Source organism: Schistocerca nitens, chromosome 5, assembly GCF_023898315.1.
Source record: "Schistocerca nitens isolate TAMUIC-IGC-003100 chromosome 5, iqSchNite1.1, whole genome shotgun sequence".
Classification (NCBI taxonomy): domain Eukaryota; kingdom Metazoa; phylum Arthropoda; class Insecta; order Orthoptera; family Acrididae; genus Schistocerca; species Schistocerca nitens.
Genome location: NC_064618.1, coordinates 845,865,839 through 845,884,242, shown reverse-complemented (window position 1 = coordinate 845,884,242; position 18,404 = coordinate 845,865,839). Strand labels below are relative to the sequence as shown.

The following is an 18,404-nucleotide window of genomic DNA, read 5'->3' as shown; positions in this document are numbered from 1 at the left end:
ACCTTTCTAGATATTTGACCATCTCCTCTCCAATAGCTTCATCTGCACCTCTGTCCACATTGAACCCACCAACCACCAACAGTACCTACATTTTGACTTCTGCCATCCCTTTCACATCAAAAAATCCCTCCCATACAGCCTTGCTGCTCGAGTATGGCATTTCTGCAGTGATAAGAACTCAGTTTCCCAGTATGCTGAAGGTCTCACCAAGTCTTCACAGACTGCCATATCCTCTGGACCTAGTCCACAAATAGATATCTTGTGCCATTTCCCCACACACCTCCAATATTCCCTCCACGCCCAAGAGCCAGCTACAAAATAATGCCCCCCCCCCCCCCCCCTCATCACTCAATACCATCTCGGACTGAAACAACTGAACCACATCCTTCATCAGGGCTTTGATTATCTATCATCATGCCCTGAAACGAGGTACATCCTACCCAAGATCCATCCCGTCCCTCGTAAAGTGATGTTCTGTCATCAACCCAACCTTCCCAATATCCTAGACCATCCCTGTGCCATGCCCACTCCCAACCCCATATCACAGGGATCATATTCCTGAGGAAGACCCAGGTGCAAGACCTGTCCAGTCCACCCACCCAGCACTTCCTATTCCAGTCCTGTCACTAGCTTATTTTACCCATCAAAGGCCAGGCCACCTGTGAAAGCAGCCATGTTGTATACCAGCTCTGCGGCAACCATTGCACACCTTTTTATATTGCTATGACTACCAACCAACTGTCCACCACAATGAATGTCCACAGCCAAACTGTGACCAAGAGCAAAGTAGACCACTCCGTGGCACAACACGCAGCTGAACACAGCACGACTGATTTCACAACCCGGGCCATCTGGATCCTCCCCTCCGACACTAGTTTTTATGAATTGCACTGATAGGAGCTATTTTTGCAGTACATTCTCCACTCCAAAAATTGTCCTGGCCTCAGTCTACAGTAACCCATTGTCCCCACACCCTCCACCCAACAGTTTCCACTCCCTTGTCCTACCATCTCTTCTCTTTCCACATTCCCTTACCCTCTCATTGCATGCCCTCTGCAAATGTACCTGCCCATCCTTTCCCCCTCCCTGCTCCTCTCCTTTCCCACTCCTCTACTTTTCCTCTCCCCTTTCCACCCCTCAACCACCCGTTCCCTATCTCCAAACACTGCGCCTGGCAGTCTGTAGTCCCTATAGCCCCACTCTTCTCTCCCCCCACCATACCCTGCTATCACTCCCCTTCCCCACCCCACTCAAGATTGCTATTCATATGACAGTCACATTCCACTCAGAGCTGCCGGTGGTAGCAGCCATATGTGCATGAGGTGTGCTTGCTCATGATGAATGCGTGTGTTTTTCTTTTTTGAAGAAGGCTTTGACCAAAAGCTATAATGTGTAGCAGTCTTTTTGTTGTGCTTGTATGCAACTCAAAAGGGTCATCTTTATGGTGAGCAGCACTCTGTCCTTTTCTTAGGATTGTTGATATTCAAACCTGGAGTTTTGATAGTTTGAGTGGCTATAAAGAAATGAATGTCCATTGAGAATCCTGATTGTTAATTATCATGTCTCAGATAAGCAGCTTTTATAATTTTTATTACAGGTTGCAGCTGCCAAAGGGATTTCTCAGGTTGTCATATCTCGGATTGTGATGTGTGCACCAGGCATGAGTAAGTTTCTTTTATTCAGTTACTAATAAAACCAAATTAGTTACAAGATTGTGTCTATTATGTTGTTATTAAAACAACAGATCAAGTAATGTCGCCATTTTTCTTAGACCAGGGAATGCTTTAAATTTGGGAAATATGTAGGTAACAAAATATGGAAATGCAAACAGTCTTTAAGGTACATGAAATGAATATTTTTTATAAAATGACACTTCCTAACAAAACTGAAATAAATCTGAAAATAGTGGAACAGTGATGTAGATAACTGTAAGTTCTCTCTCTCTCTCTCTCTCTCTCAAGAAAGAAATACAATATACTCTGCCCAATCAAAAGTATCCAGTTACCCGGTCGTGCAGTCAGACGTATAAAAGGAGATGGAGAGTGTTGTGTTGTCAGTAAAGAAGCAGTAACAGCAGAATTAGTCCTTCAAGAAAGCTCAGTGTCCTCAATGTTGACGAGTCACTGGATGTCACCTGATTAACAAGTCCATCTGGGAGCTTTCAGCCCTTCTTAAGCTGACCAGATTGATTGTCGTCGATGTGGCTGAGTAGTAGAAAAGTGAAGGAACAACTACCATTAAACCGTTGAGCACTGCCGAGGGAGGCCACAAAAAAACCACGTGAAGTCAGCAGAAGGAATCATTTGTGAGTTACAGAGAAATACTAGCAGAACAGCTAGCACAGTGGCTGTGTATAGGGAGTTAAAAAGAATGGACGAGCAGCTCCTGTGAGGACGACACATTTCTGTAGTCAGTGCCAAGTGATGCCTGAAGTGGTGTGGAGAGCGATTCTGCTGGGCATTGGATGACTGGAAATGGCTAATTTGGAGTGATGAATCATGCTGTCACCTACGGAAATGTGGTGGGAGGCTTTGCATTAGGTGACTGCCTGAAAACCTTACCTGCCATCATGTGTACTGCTAACAGTGAAGTAGGGAGATTTGGTGTTACGGTACGGGGTTTTTTCTTGAGGTTAGGGTATGGTCCTCTTATTGCACTTAAGAAAACATTAACTGCTGAAGAATATGAACACATTTAAAAGCATTTTGCACTGTGTACAATAGAGGAACTGTTCAGAGACTACGATTGTTTGTATAAGCATGACAATGCACTGTTCCATAAAGCTGTATCTGTCAGGCAATGGTTTGTGGACAATAACATTCCTGAGATGGACTGGTCTGCCTAGTGTCCTGACTGGAACCCAATGGAATGCCTCTGGGATGAGTTAAAATATTGACTTTGCTCCATTCCCCAATATCCGACATCACTACCTTCTTGTGTAGATACAGATTGTTAAACAACATTTTAAGGAAGAGTTATGGGAAACAAAAATGGATAGTGGCTACAGTTTGTGGAGGTTAACTTAGAAATTGATCCCTGGACATACCGTATAAAATAGTCTCCAAGAAAATACAATCACCAATAGTCTTATCCATGTTCAAAAGAAATGGTGAAACAGTAACAGAAAATTGGGAGCAGTCAACTTCCCTGCCTATGGAAACACTGCTTCCTGACAACAGAGAAGAAGGTGATACAGAAGATCAGCATAGATTATGAACAATTTTACGGGAGGACTATAGAAACAATAAACGTATGTATCCCTTTGCACAAAAGAAATTAGGCAAATAATTTTAAGAGAGTGAAAAAGAAAACAAAATTACCACAACTGGATGTGATTCCAGCTATTATAATAGAAACCCTATGTGACCAATTACATATTTGCCTGTGCAAACCGTACAATGATCCTTTCTTGCAAGGAAGGGTCTCTGCACAATGGATGAATGCTGAGGTGATGTTAACGAGTAAAGGACAAGGCAAGGATCCAGTGACAACCAACTCCTACAGACGAATTTATCTTTTAATTCTTGGCAAGATATTTTAAAAATTATTATGTGAGAGATTAAAAGATCATAGACTACAACACAGGATGATCCCTCATCACACAGGGTTAGAACGGCCAAGTCAACTGAAGGTACAAGTAATAAGGCAATTTCACTAGCAACAGATACTAATGATGGCAATCGATATTGCAGACACTTTCAGTTACCTTTGGTGGCCATTAGTCTTTGGTTACCTTAGAGATTTGGTATGCCCATGAACACTGTACAATTTCCTGAGAGACTATTGCTGCAGGGAATGTCCTCCTTTAATTTGACCAGAAAAATAAAATAATGAAGACAATAACAAAAAGCTGTCTGCAGGGATCAGTGTGTGATCCAGAGTTTTAGGATGTAGCACTGCAGCCCATACTTACACGAGTTACATGATAGCAGTAACATAAGCAGACTGGTAGTATTTGCAAATGATGTGCTGTTCATTGGAAGCTGATTCCAGAAGAATTATAGAAGACAAACGTAATGTGGTGCTCCATGAACTTGAGGGATGGTGTCGAAGTGTCAGACTGTCATTAGCACCTTTAAATGTGTGTACTTACTGCTGAAAGGGAACGTAGAAGGGAACCCTAAAATAAAATAAAATGATGACTAGAAGAAGCACATTAATGGTATATCTAGAGATACTCACATTAATGGTATGTATAGAGATACTTGTGGATGAATTTCATAACTTTGTACATCATATAGAGGGAGTAGGAAGTAAATGTTCAAAAGTGACAAATAAAATTATAACCATTGCAGATAGGTAATTTCAGTTCCCTTGAAAACAATCAGAGTATCATCAGTCATAGAGTATGGTACAAGCATTTGGGCTCATAGATTGTATCTAGCAAAGCCATCCTCATTAGTGAGAAGAGTTCAACAAGGAGTGATACTAAGAATAACGGGTGCCTCCTGCACCACCCCGAATGATGCTTCATTAGTAATTGTAGGAATATGCCCATTGGACTTGGAAATGGAAAAAAAGAGGACCGCTATACTGGTTAAAGAAAGACCATCAAATGAAAGTACGAAGGGACTGAGACCAATGCAAAAAAAGTTAATAAAAGATTACAGCAGTTGCAAAATTAATGGAAGACATCAGACACAGGCAGTAGAATACACCAATCTCTTCCTAAAATCACGGAGGGACTGAAAATGAGATTTCTTAACCCGTTGAAGGGATTGATACATTACCTGACCGCTCATGGCCTGTATGCCACTTTTCTTTACATAATCAATAAACAGATGAATGATAGCAGTGTGGGCATGCCAGAATACACATTGTGTGACTGTGTGCTCTATGGAGATGCAGTGGGTAAAGGCCGTCAGGCATTACGGATGGTGGATCCAAAAGCGGCACTGTGGAGCAAGTCAGTCTGTCGCATCTTGGACAGTACTGCAGCCGCAGCATCCAGGAAAGCCGAGGAAGACTTGACAAGGCACTTAAGCACGTGTCAGCATGCTGTTATTCCGGCTAGACAATATACGCTGCAAATGGAGAGAAGACGATTGAGGTCAGCGACCACCAAATGAATTGGTCCTCAAGAATTTACGTTGCGTTGGAGCAATTGATCGTGGAACTGTGAACTCTGAAGATGTAACAGTAAATAGTAGAATTGCTTGTTATACTGTAACACTCTGTCGTGCTGCCCAATGACCAATGAATCCAGCAGACAATAACTGTTGACTGGGGTAGTATGAGGGCAGATTCAGTAATTGAAACAACCATCTACAGGTTAAATGCACAAAAAAATGCTTTTAGTAGTTCCGTAACTAGTTAAGGGTTTTATTGTGGTTCTGTAGTATTAGGATTAGTTGTATAAGTAAAGATGAAGCACTAGAAATAAATAGTTACAGTAACATATAAATTTATTGTTATCCAAGAAAATGTGTTTTTAGTGGCCTGTTTTAGCTTCCCAGATAACAGGCTGTAACTGTGAAGAATAAATAAAATAAATTAGTCACTGTCTTCTCTGGTTTTGGCTCTTGAGGAAGAACGAGCTGCCAATACTCCACAGACATTCAGACACATGTTTTACTGCCATTTAATGGTACAGCAGGGTTCAAGCCATCATGAAGGTGAAGTGTGGACACATGTCATGTTGATGTCTACTAATAGGTGCCCAGATACTTTTGATTAGATAGTGTATAAGAAGAATTTAGACAAGTGAACACAATGCAGAAGATTTAAACCAACTTAATTTTTGTATGCCACTGAAGACCAAAAGCTGTATCTCTACCACCTGAACAGTCTAATGTAGAGCTTTAATTTGCATTTGTCTTTCTCATTTTAGTAATACTCTGTTCTTGAAAAACTTTTAAAAAAGCTGTTGTAAAGAAAGCATTTTCAAAAGTCAACAATGTGCTCCAAATATAGTAAGTGAGATAAAGAAACATGCTTGGATCTTATTGTTGTTGTATTGTTGCTGTTGCTATTGTTACATTCAGTCTGAAGACTTGTTTGATGTGGCTCTTCGTGCTAATCTATTTTGTGCAAGCTTTTTCTTTTCTGCATAATTACTGCCACATACATCCATTTGAGTTTCAGCTTTGGTCACCCTCTAAGACTTTGACCCTCCACACTTCCCTCCGTTACCAATGGTCCTCTCCCCCAAATCAACCAGCCAGCCTTCATTATCAAATTGATGATTCTTTGAGTCTTGAGGTTGTGTTCTATCAACTGATCCCTTCTTTAAGTTATTATCCAATTCATCATTATTGATCCCTGACTTTGCACTCATATTCTGGTCACACTGCATTATGAACATCGATATGTTATACCTTGCTGAAATTGTGGAAATGTCTGCTTTTATTTAGTGTATGAATATTACATCTTAGTTGAAATGGGGGTGACAAACATGGTAATATTTAAGAGAAACCATGCTTTTTCCAGCTTTTCTTGTCAACTTAAAGGATGCATAAAAAAATCAGACCATAATTAGGAAAAAATACAGTATAACCTTGCTTTTACATTCCCAGAATTAATGTTTTCCCGCCATTTATGAAATTTTTTATCAGTCCCATCAAATTTCCTATGCCCACAATGTTAATTTGCACCCAATTCTGCATCAACATATTCATAATTTTCCCATGATTTATGTATTGTTGTTGTTGTTGTTGTTGTTGTTGTTGTGGTCTTCAGTCCTGAGACTGGTTTGATGCAGCTCTCCATGCTACTCTATCCTGTGCAAGCTTCTTCATCTCCCAGTACCTACTGCAACCTACATCCTTCTGAATCTGCTTAGTGTATGCATCTCTTGGTCTCCCCCTACGATTTTTACCCTCCACGCTGCCCTCCAATACTAAATTGGTGATCCCTTGATGCCTCAGAACATGTCCTACCAACCGATCCCTTCTTCTGGTCAAGTTGTGCCACAAACTCCTCTTCTCCCCAATCCTATTCAGTACCTCCTCATTAGTTATGTGATCTACCCATCTAATCTTCAGCATTCTTCTGTAGCACCACATTTCGAAAGCTTCTATTCTCTTCTTGTCCAAACTCTTATAACTGCCATCTGGTTTCTGTACAAATTGTAAATAGCCTTTCGCTCCCTGTATTTTACCCCTGCCACCTTTAGAATTTGAAAGAGAGTATTCCAGTCAACATTGTCAAAAGCTTTCTCTAAGTCTACAATTGCTAGAAACGTAGGTTTGCCTTTCCTTAATCTTTCTTCTAAGATAAGTCGTAAGGTCAGTATTGCCTCACGTGTTCCCGTATTTCTACGGAATCCAAACTGTTCTTCCCCGAGGTCGGCTTCTACTAGTTTTTCCATTCGTCTGTAAAGTATTCGTGTTAGTATTTTGCAGCTGTGGCTTATTAAACTGATTGTTCGGTAATTCTCACATCTGTCAACACCTGCTTTCTTTGGGATTGGAATTATTATATTCTTCTTGAAGTCTGAGGGTATTTCGCCAGTTTCATACATCTTGCTCACCAGATGGTAGAGTTTTGTCAGGACTGGCTCTCCCAAGGCCATCAGTAGTTCTAATGGAATGTTGTCTACTCCCGGGGCCTTGTTTCGACTCAGGTCTTTCAGTGCTCTGTCAAACTCTTCACGCAGTATCGTATCTCCCATTTCATCTTCATCTACATCCTCTTCCATTTCCATAATATTGTCCTCAAGTACATCGCCCTTGTATAGACCCTCTATATACTCCTTCCACCTTTCTGCTTTTCCTTCTTATTGATTTATGTATTACAAAAAAATATTTGTGGAGAAAAAACGACGCTGGCGTGATGTTGGCCATCCAGTAGTGTTTAAAAATATTACATGATTAAGTTTCTTGACACCAGGGCACTCTACTCTACTCAGCGGATTTGAACTGGTAAATATGTAAAGGTTGGAACAATTCGTAACATGTCTCCCGCCGCTGCTAAACTCACTTGGCATGGTAGCTGATGAGAGTAATTAGGTTCGTTTGAATGAAGATATCATGACCAATCACTAACATTTACTAACTGTCTCTACTGCGCAAATGCAGTTTCGTGATTGTTGTGATCATCGTGACACCTTTGTCGAACCATATTTAGTGTGATTCAGCATATGGCCACTTGGAGGGCTAGTTGATACCATCATTCACTTCGAGTTGCTCAAATGTTTTTTTAGTGTAAACACAGCACCGGTTACGTATTTCATTCATGCTGAGCAAAATGTGTTCTGAGAATGTATTCTCGTTGTCAAGTACAGTATTTACGTATGTATTTTTTGCTATGTTACACAAACAAACGACGTGTGTTTGTGGAGGGGGAGGGGGGGGGGGGGTGATAGAGATGCAAAATCACACATATTCAAACAACACACATAATACTTATGTACATATTTGCTGAAAAATTTTTCGAAACGCTTATCGCTAAGCATGAAAAAAACGTGTCTAGTGCTGTATTTCATTATTTAAATAATGACTGACAGCTGCAGGCTTTCAGAAATATTGATTATGACATATGAAATTGAGTCAAACATTCCTACTTCCCAGACAGTTATCAGTTCCAGTTACATCAGCAGTTTTTATTAGATTATAAACCTTCATTAGATAATAAACAAGCCCCTGACAAGTCTTTTGATGCCTGTTATGTATATATATCATACGTAACGTGCCATGGGGTATCCTGTATGTAAGTTTTACAGCTTAAAATGTTATTTCCCACATTTTACATTTTCCCACTTTTTACACTGTATTTTTAAAGTCCCTTGAAAAGTTTAAAAGCAGGTTTCCACTGTACAACCTTGTTCTACTTACAGGTGGATTTTTGTTATTTTCTGAGCACTTGTTTCATCACTGTAATGTCAATTGTAAGATGCTGCAATGGAGCTTACTGTTGTAGCTATTGTGAAAGAGCTTTTGTTGGTTACCTCATGTATCTTTACTAATGAATACTCCTGTTGTTTGTTAGTTAAGAGTTTGTAAAGCAATTGTGGTAGTAGCTGCAATATATGCGAGACTGTGGGGGAGCATAGTTGTCACACCAGCGCACCACCATACGACCACTGTTGTAATGCGCCATCAGCGAAGAATGGCAGCTTCGTAGCCGCATCCCAGTACAGCATTACCGTGTTCAGTTTTTGTTGCAAATAGAGAGAAATAATGTGGAAAATTGCCAACAAATGCTTGATATGCATGCAGATCACAATAAATGAACATTTGTATAGCACATTTTGACAGTACATTGGAAAGTCAATTAGCTTGAATAAATTTTGCAGTACAGAATGATAGCTGAAATAAAACCTACCTTAATTGCTTTGGGGAACACTTTCCAGTGTGGAGTGACACAACTGTAAAGTATCATTTATTTTGAAATTCTTGTTCTCTTTTGCTACCTTGTTCTTAATAAATGCCCAAATAAGTTCAGTGGCATTCAATGTGCAGAGCGCTACAGACAACGACAGAAGTTTAATTTCCTTGACCACAGTATACGAGAGCAAATCAAAAAACCTTGCCCCTATTTTTTTAGTCAAATTATGACTGTAAATGCGAAATTGACATATCTATTCCCAGCATTGGACCTTTCTTGGTTCGTGCCAGCCTTATCTGCCGGTAGCTCCACTGTAAGGCACTCCTGTAATTGTAAATGTTGGTAGCTGTGCCTCACTCACCCATGGTGTTAGAGCAACAAAGCATGATTCATTTTCTGTGATGCAAGGAGTGAACCCCTGTCGAGATCTACAGGGACGTGCAGCCCGCATATTGAGAAAATTGTCTCACTTTGAGAACTGTGAGGTGGTGGTGGTGATGTGAGTTTCACACAGGCCGTGAAGCTTTGCATGACAATGAACAATTGGGGAGGCCATGTTCATCACTAGCTGATGTCAACATTTTCCATGTGGATGCAATAGTGAAAGCAGATTGGCTTGTGCACATCATGGCCATTTCCTGGGAGCTTGGCATGTCATATGAGGGTGTTTGCAACATCATTCATGGGTCCTTACCGTACTGGAAGATTTCATGTCGGTGGGTGCCTAACCAGTTGGATGACATTATAAAAGACAGGGGAATGATGTCTTCACTGAATCATATGGAATGGTGCTCCAAGGAGGGTGAAGGTTTCCTGGACTGCAATGAAATGTGGGTACTGCATTTCACATCAGAATCCAAGCAACAGAACATGGTGTGGAAACATCCAGGCTCACCTGTGCCATCTGTTGGGAAAGTGATGTCAACAGCCTTCTGGGATAGCCATGGACCACTCCTGCTAGATTTCATGCCACAAGGTGCAACCACCAATGCCGATAATTATTGTTTCATGCATGAGGGCTACCATCAGGTGAAGATGCCAATGGATTCTGGATGTGGACAATGTGACTCTGCTGCACGGCAATGCGAGACCACACGTGGTAGTAAGAGATGCTGAAGAGTTGTGGGCATTTCACTGGGAGATTCTGGACTACACACCATACAGTCCAGACCTTGCTCCTACTTATTTCCACATTTCTGGACCACTGACGAAGTTCCTGGCAGGGCAGCGATTCACAAGTAATGATGAAGCCAAGGCAGCAGTCCGGTGGTGGTTCCATAGTCAGCTGGATGAATTCTATCACAGGGGCATCTCAAATTTAGTGCTGCGATGGGATAAATGTGTGAACCTTTTGTATGTCCTTCCTTGTGATTGGAGGCCTGAGGGACTTCAGCTGTTCACTTATGTAATAAAATGGAACACCTACAGCCATCCTTATGATATCATTTATTGTATGGCTACCAGTTTCGGTGCTTCAATGCACCATCTTCAGACCTTAGCTGATGCTAAGAGGGTTAACACCATCCACATACACTATGTGGCTGTGGCCAACATCTGAAACTGGTTTTGCAGATTACCTGCAACAGTTATAGATGTTCGCCACTGATGCATCGTGTATACAGATGGTGTTAACCCCTCAGCATCAGCTAAGGCCTGAAGATGGTGCACTGAAGGACTAAAACTGGTAGCTATACAATAAATGACATCATAATAATGACTGTAGGTGTTCCATTTTATTATAATGTGTGAACTGGTGTGAGAACTATGTGGAAAAGTAGTGTAAGGTACATAGAATAGGATGTACATTTGTCACTACTTCTATGTATCTTACTTTGACCTATAAAAAAAAAAATAGGGGCAAAGACTTTCTTATTTGCCCTCGTACTTTCCAAAAGGTATTCTTGTGCCTTGAAGTGCAGTTGCATGTGTTCCAGTAGGGCCGGCCGAAGTGGCCGCGCGGTTCTGGCGCTGCAGTCTGGAACCGCGAGACCGCTATGGTCGCAGGTTCGAATCCTGCCTCGGGCGTGGATGTGTGTGATGTCCTTAGGTTAGTTAGGTTTAACTAGTTCTAAGTTCTAGGGGACTAATGACCTCAGCAGTTGAGTCCCATAGTGCTCAGAGCCATTTGTTCCAGTAGGCCAGCTTTAGTAAATTCCTGATATGATATGATGTGGCTTTAGACAGAAGCTCTACATTATTGCTTTCCATCCATTCAATAACAGAATCCTTTCTCCATTTCATAGATGAATTTTGTGATACTGGATTTATCATCATGTGAATCTAAAACAATCGCAGACTTGTTTGGTAATTTTTTGAGAACACCCCTTAACCACTCTTTATGTTGTCTGGCACTCATTTCAGAATGATAATCTGCATCTCCTTTTTGCCCAACGAAACATAAGCCAGCATTTTGCACGAATCCATCCTTGTTCCCAATGTGGCACATTACAATCCTTTCTCCAGAACTGGATGGTTTTTGAATTCCTCCTTTCCAGCCATTCCACTCTTGAACACTTCCTCTGTGATAATTGCATACAGTTTATGATGCATAAGGCTTTTTTTGTTCCTCCCAACCAAACTTTCTGGAATGATTTGCACCACACAAACTCTCATCAGTGTAATAAATAATCCGTCCAATGTTGCTCAGGTGTCTTATTTCCCGTGTTAACTAGTCTCTTTTTCCTGCTACTTGGTTATTTTTCATCAGCATGGGTTTTTTGTTGAACTTTTTGTATCTGAAGCCCAATATTGTCTATATGCTTCCATACAAGCCCTGATTTCTGTTGCTGTCTTTCCAGTCCTTGCACAAGAGGTACATTAGTGGCAACAGAACTGTTCAGCAGTCAGCCACAAATTCCAGTTCCCTAAATTGTCTCATTAGTCTTTTACAAGAAAAACATCGTAATCCCTCCAGGGATTCCCATCTGAGTTCACACAGCATTTATGTAATACTTGCATGTTGATCAAATATACTGGTAGCAGTTCTAGGAGCACACTAAACCTTAAGGCTATTAGTCTGTAATTTTATGTGCCAGTTCTTTTACCAGATCTAGCAGCATACGAAACCTTAAAAATATTAGTCTAATTTCACATGTCGCTTCTTTTACCCTTCTTATACACGGGAGTCACTCGCACTTTTTTTCCACTTGCTCTTTATACATTAGTCTAATTTTATGTGTCGGAGGAGGTATTGAATAGAATTGGGGAGAAGAGGAGTTTGTGGCCTAACTTGACAAGAAGAAGGGACCGGTTGGTAGGACATGTCCTGAGGCATCAAGGGATCACAAATTTAGCACTGGAGGGCAGCATGGAGGGTAAAAATTGTAGAGGGATACCAAGAGATGAATACACTAAGCAGATTCAGAAGGATATAGGTTGCAGTAGGTACTGGGAGTCGAAGAAGCTTGCACAGGATAGAGTAGCATGGAGAGCTGCATCAAACCAGTCTCAGGACTGAAGACAACAACAACAACAACAACAACAACAGGAGTCACTTGCAGTTTTTTCCATGTGCTTGAGACTTTTTGCTGCACAAAAGATTCACAATAAATGCAAGCTAAGTAGGGGGACAGTGCGGAAGAGTATTCTCTGTAAAACTGTATCTGAGTCAGCTTTCTCTAAATTTACAAATGCTATAAATTTTTGTAGACTAAAAGCAAGTGTGCACAGGGCGTAAAACACAAAAAAGGAAATAATGAGGCAGATCTGAAAGAGACTGAAAAAACAGGAATAGGCCAGTGGAAGAAAAGTTTATAAAAATTTTAGACCAATATTAAACCCTTTTTTTTTTTTTTTTAACTATCAAAATGAGCACATGTTGTCAGAGGAGACTTCTGTAACTGAAATAAGGTTTAAAAATTGTACTGGGAGGCATTGTTTAGCAGTAACACTGTTAAAAATGATTCTCAATGTGCTCGACAGTTCTGTTTGACGATTATTCTATCAGTGTGGGTTATCACTGTCAGGCGCTTTGGGAGATTATGATCACCATTCTGTAATTCACAAAGGAATTAGAGACACCGGCTGCGAGTAGGCGTTGATTTAAATCAATGGGGAAAGCTGAAAATTTGTGCTGGGCTGGGATTTGAGTGCAGGTCTCCTGCTTAGTAGGCAGATGTGCTGGCCACTGTGCCATCCTGACACAGTGGTCATCGCAGCTGCTCACTTACCCACCAGTGATTCCTTCAGTGCAGATGCACACCAGGCACTCAATCTCTTATGGGAATCGGTGAAATGCTACGAGTAATGAGGGTAATGGGCAAGGGGCACAACATTAGTAGTGCGTGGATAAAGTTGAGAATTCGGGTCTGATAGGGGCCACATTAAGTAGTGTGTGCAGTTGCGGTGACCCCTGTGTCCGGATGGTGCATCTGCCTAGTAAGCAGGAGACCTGTATTCAGATCCTGGTGTGGCACAAATTTTCAACTTTCCCCTTAGATTTAAATCAATACCCATTTGGTGAGCTCCATATCTCTGTTTGTCAGTCTAGTCAGATTCCAGGAGATGCTTGGATGCATAGTTCAATCACTGCTGTGGTCATTTTCATTCTACTTGCCAACTGTTAGAAAATATAAAAGCCACAACCATCATTTTGAGAACTTCACTTCTGCAGTAGACTGTGCATGGGCCTTACTTCAACATTAAAGCTTCCTCAGTCAGTTAGTTAAACTATATCTTGAAAATGTCAAAATTTTAATTTTACATTGGGATGGCAGATAAGCTGAATGCATTTGAAGATAACGTGTGTGTTCAGTGAATAAAGGCATAGATAATTGCTATCAACTGTACATGTGAATAGTTTACATAAACTCATCACTGAATTGTTGATGAAAGGAAAATGAGTATAATCTAAAAAAGTTATTAACTTAAAATATAAACTGACTCTCCACAGTTCCTGACCCTTTACCACACTGTGCCCTGCTCGTCACTATTGATGCCACCTCCCCGTACACTAACATTCCTAATGACCATGGCCTTACCACTACTGAACCCTACCTTTCCCAATGCCCGATGGATTCCAAACCAACAACCTCCTTCCTAGTCACCATGACCAACTATATCCTCACCCACAATTACTTCTCCTTTGAAGGCATTACCTACAAACAAATCCGAGGTACGCCAATGGGCTATGGGCACCATCTTATGCCAACCTGTTCTCAGGCCATCTAGAGGAATCCTTCCTAAACACCCAGAATCCTAAACCCCTCACCTGATTCAGATTCATTGATGATATTCTTGCTATCTGGATCGAAGATGAGGACACCCTATCCACATTCCTCCAGAACCTCAACAACTTCTCCCCCATTTGCTTCACCTGGTCCTACTCTACCCAACAAGCCTCCTTCCTGGATGTTGACCTCCACCCCTGAAGATGGCTACATCAGTTCCTCTGTCCATATCACATCTACTAACCAACAGCCGTACCTCCAATTCGACAACTGCCACCCGTTCATACCAAGAGGACCCTTCCGAACAGCCTAGCCACCCAAGGTCATCGCATCTGCAGTGACAAGTAGTCCCTCTAGAAATATACCGAGGATCTCACTGAAGACTTCACTGACCGTAATTATCTTCCCAACCTTGTACAAAAACAAATCTCCCGTGCCTCATCTTTCCAGTCTCCCACCACCTCCCAAAGCCCCACCATTTGGCCACAGAGGAGCATTCCCCTCGTAACTCAGTAGCACCCAGGACTGGAGCAACTGAATTACATTCTCCACCAGGGTTTCGATTACCTCTCATCGTGCCCTGAAATGAGAAATGTCCTGCCCACTATCCTTCCCACCCCTCCCACAGTGGTATTCCGCCGTCCACCGAACCTGCACAATATACTCGTCCATCCTTACACAACCCCTGGTCCCAATCCCTTATCTCGTGGCTCGTACCTCTGCAATAGACCTAGATGCAAGACCTGTCCCATACGGCCTCCCACCACCACCTACTCCAGTCTGGTCACTAATATCACTTATCCCATCAAAGGCAGGGCCACCTGTGAATCATGTGGTCTACAAGCTAAGCTGCAACCACTGTGCTGCATTCTATGTAGGCATGACAACCAACAAGCTGTCTGTCCGCATGAATGGCCACCGACAAACTGTGGCCAAGAAACAAGAGTACCATCCTGTTGCTGAACATGCCGCCAAACGTGATATCCTTCATTTCAATGCCTGTGCCATATGGATCCTTCCCACCAACACGAGCTTTTCTGAGCTGCACATATGGGAACTTTCCCTGGAATACATCCTACGTTCCCATAACCCTCCTGGCCTTAACCTTTGTTAGTCTCTGTCCTCAACCATCCAGCCCCTTCCCCGCTCCTGTTCAAGCACTATACAGCCGCCATTCCACCACCACACCCAATCCTTTTTTATTTATTTGTTTACCTCCCATGCCCACCATCCAACCTGCAGCACTTCACTGTCCGCCATCCCCACCATAGTATTCCTCCCCGCCCCAGCCTCCTCCTTTCCCCCACCCAGTTGCCACCCCCATCATGCACTGGTGCTGCTGCTCACAGTATGGTTTCAATTGCCTGAGACTGCAGTCATGTGTGTGAGTTGTGTTTGTGTGAGTGTGTGTGTATATATGTCTATTGTTGACAAAGGCCATTGGCCAAAAGCGTTAAATGTGAAAACTTTTTGTTGTGCCTATCTGCTATATGGTGAGTGGCAACTTCCCTTCTCATAATATTGTTACATTCCGTCCTGGATTTTCCATTGTTTGATCTTCTTCTAGAGAGCTTCAATGAATTCATCCTGCTAATGATGTTTAGGTGATGTAGGTGGGCTCCTAAGAGATGGAGTCCTAGCTCAAACCACTCTCGCCTTGAATACCACCAAACATTTTCGATTGCTGACATGAGAGAAACATTAATTTAGTTAGGTAATGTAGATATGCAATGTAGATATTAAAATCAGTATCCGTTTTAAACTCATTCTGCTCATTGAGGAATTGATCCAGTTCTTTCTGCTTGATAACATAAATTTCCAATTCTTCTTATATGTCGCTTGTTTACTTTTTTTTAACTTTGTGTAAAATTTGTAGGTGTTCACCAAAGTTACCAGTATTATGCCCTCCATTTGAATATTCAAGTCTAATGCTTTATTGCTAGTTTAGGTGTGCTCCATAAGTCTCAGGCCAAAGGACCTGCTCACATAACTGATATAGCTTTCTTTTCAGTCACAGCGTGACATTTTGTAGACCCCAGTGTTTCCCTATTAATTATTCTGACATGGAAAGCTATGACACAATCATGATGCTTTGAAGGCAATTTTAATCCCACTTTTCCAGAATTTGTACTAAATTTTATAAGATTTTTTTGCCTATGGATGTAGGTGAATCGGAAAGTCTTTACTCCTGTTTCTTATTGGCTGTAATAAGATACATATAGGTAATTACGAACATACATACTATTCTATGTACCGAGTGCTATTTTTCCACGTAGCCCCCACTCCGGATCAGACATTTGGTCCACCACAGCTCTAAATTTGAGGGGCCTCTGTGGTAGAATTTATCCTGCTACCATTGCTCTGCTGTCTTGGGTTCATCATTGTGAGTGAACCACTGGTCTGCCAGGAACTACTTCAGTGGACTAAAAACATGGGAATCACTAGGAACGAGGTCTGGACTGTGTGGTGGGTGGTCCTGACTCTCCCTGTGAAATGACCGGAGCTTGTCAGCAGTTTCGATTGTGACATGTGGTCTCACATTGTCACGGAGTATAACCAAGTTGCCCACATCGAGAATCCCTCAGTGCTTCTTCCTAATGGCAGCCCAGAGACATGAAAATATGGAACAGTATCTGTCAGCATTGATGGTTGCATCTACCACCATGAAATGCAGCAGGAGCAGCCAACCCAACAGTAATCCCAGAAGGCCAGTAACAGACAGCACTCAACGGATTATTATTATTATTATTATTATTATTATTTTTGTGTGTGTGTGTGTGTGTGTGTGTGTGTGTGTGTGTGTGTGTGTGTGTGTGTGTGTGAAACCTGGATGTCTCCATACCACATTCTGCTGCTTCAGTTCTAGTATGAAATGCAGTATCTATGTTTTATTGCCAGTAACAATGTGATTCAGCTGTCACCCTCTTCGACATACTATTGCGGATGATTCAGTGAAGTAATCATCTGCTCGCGTTTCATAATGTCGTCATCCTTCTTATGCACCCAGGAGCATGTAACATTCCAGTACCTTAAAGTACCATAAACGATGTCATAACACACTGCCATATAAAATGCTAAGCTACCAGAAAATGTATCTGAGGTGCTCATGCTGTCTGCTTTCACCACTGCATCCACACAGGAAATATGGTTGCCAGTGAGCGACAAAAGTGGTTTCTCCAAATGCACGTTGTCAAGCAAGTCTTTAAAGTCTTTTGTGAGCTCACTATACCACCACCTCACACTCCTCAAAGTGAGATGCTTTTTTCCCATATGTGGACTGCATGTTCATGTGGATTTCAATGGATATTTGTTCCTTGTTCCAAATAAAATAAAATAAAATTTCATTGCTCATACACCATGGATGTGTGAAGCACAACTGCTGTCTTCAACAACTGACAGCAGTGCCGTGCTGTGGAGCTACTGCCAGATAAGTGTAGGCCAATCTAAGAAAGGTCCACTGCTGGAACTGAGGTGCTGACTTTACATGTACAGCAGTAATATGGCTAAAAATAGCAGCATAGACTTTCTGATTCGTCCTTTACCTTATCAGATTCAGACTGTATGGTGACCAGAATCTGACTAGACTGGGAACAACTCAAGAATTGGGAGAAACTGGTGGACCAGACATAGCTGTCAACAGCAAGCTGCCGAGAGTAAACGAGACAACAACAACAAGAAGAGGAGGACAGACAACAGAGACACCATAGCAAAGCAATAAGTCCAATGCATAATCTAAAAAAACCTAAGGCGTAGTGAATACTGTGACCAAAACAATGAGGTCTAGTGAGAATGTTATAACAGTGCAGTGGAATGACAACTGAAAACTGCGCGCCGCTGCACTACTAGTGTTAATGGACAACCATAAGCACTGAGAGGCTGGCAAGTAGGGCATGGTCCTGCAGCCAGCACTGCACTGGTGTTGCTAGCACTTGCATATTTAGCAGTGCTGTCTAACATTTGTCATTGAGT

The 18,404-nt window shown here is 41.8% G+C and overlaps 1 protein-coding gene across 4 annotated transcripts in view; it reads left to right on the top strand.

Annotated features, from left to right (window-relative positions):
* The window catches only part of LOC126260151 (sideroflexin-2), a 178,645-nt gene that overhangs the window by 123,680 nt on the left and 36,561 nt on the right, over positions 1-18,404 (top strand). For all 4 annotated transcript variants that reach the window (XM_049957410.1, XM_049957406.1, XM_049957409.1 and 1 more), the window contains exon 6: positions 1,598-1,664. In XM_049957410.1, the coding sequence (XP_049813367.1) occupies positions 1,598-1,664 (67 nt within the window). The remainder of the gene's footprint in view (positions 1-1,597; positions 1,665-18,404) is intronic.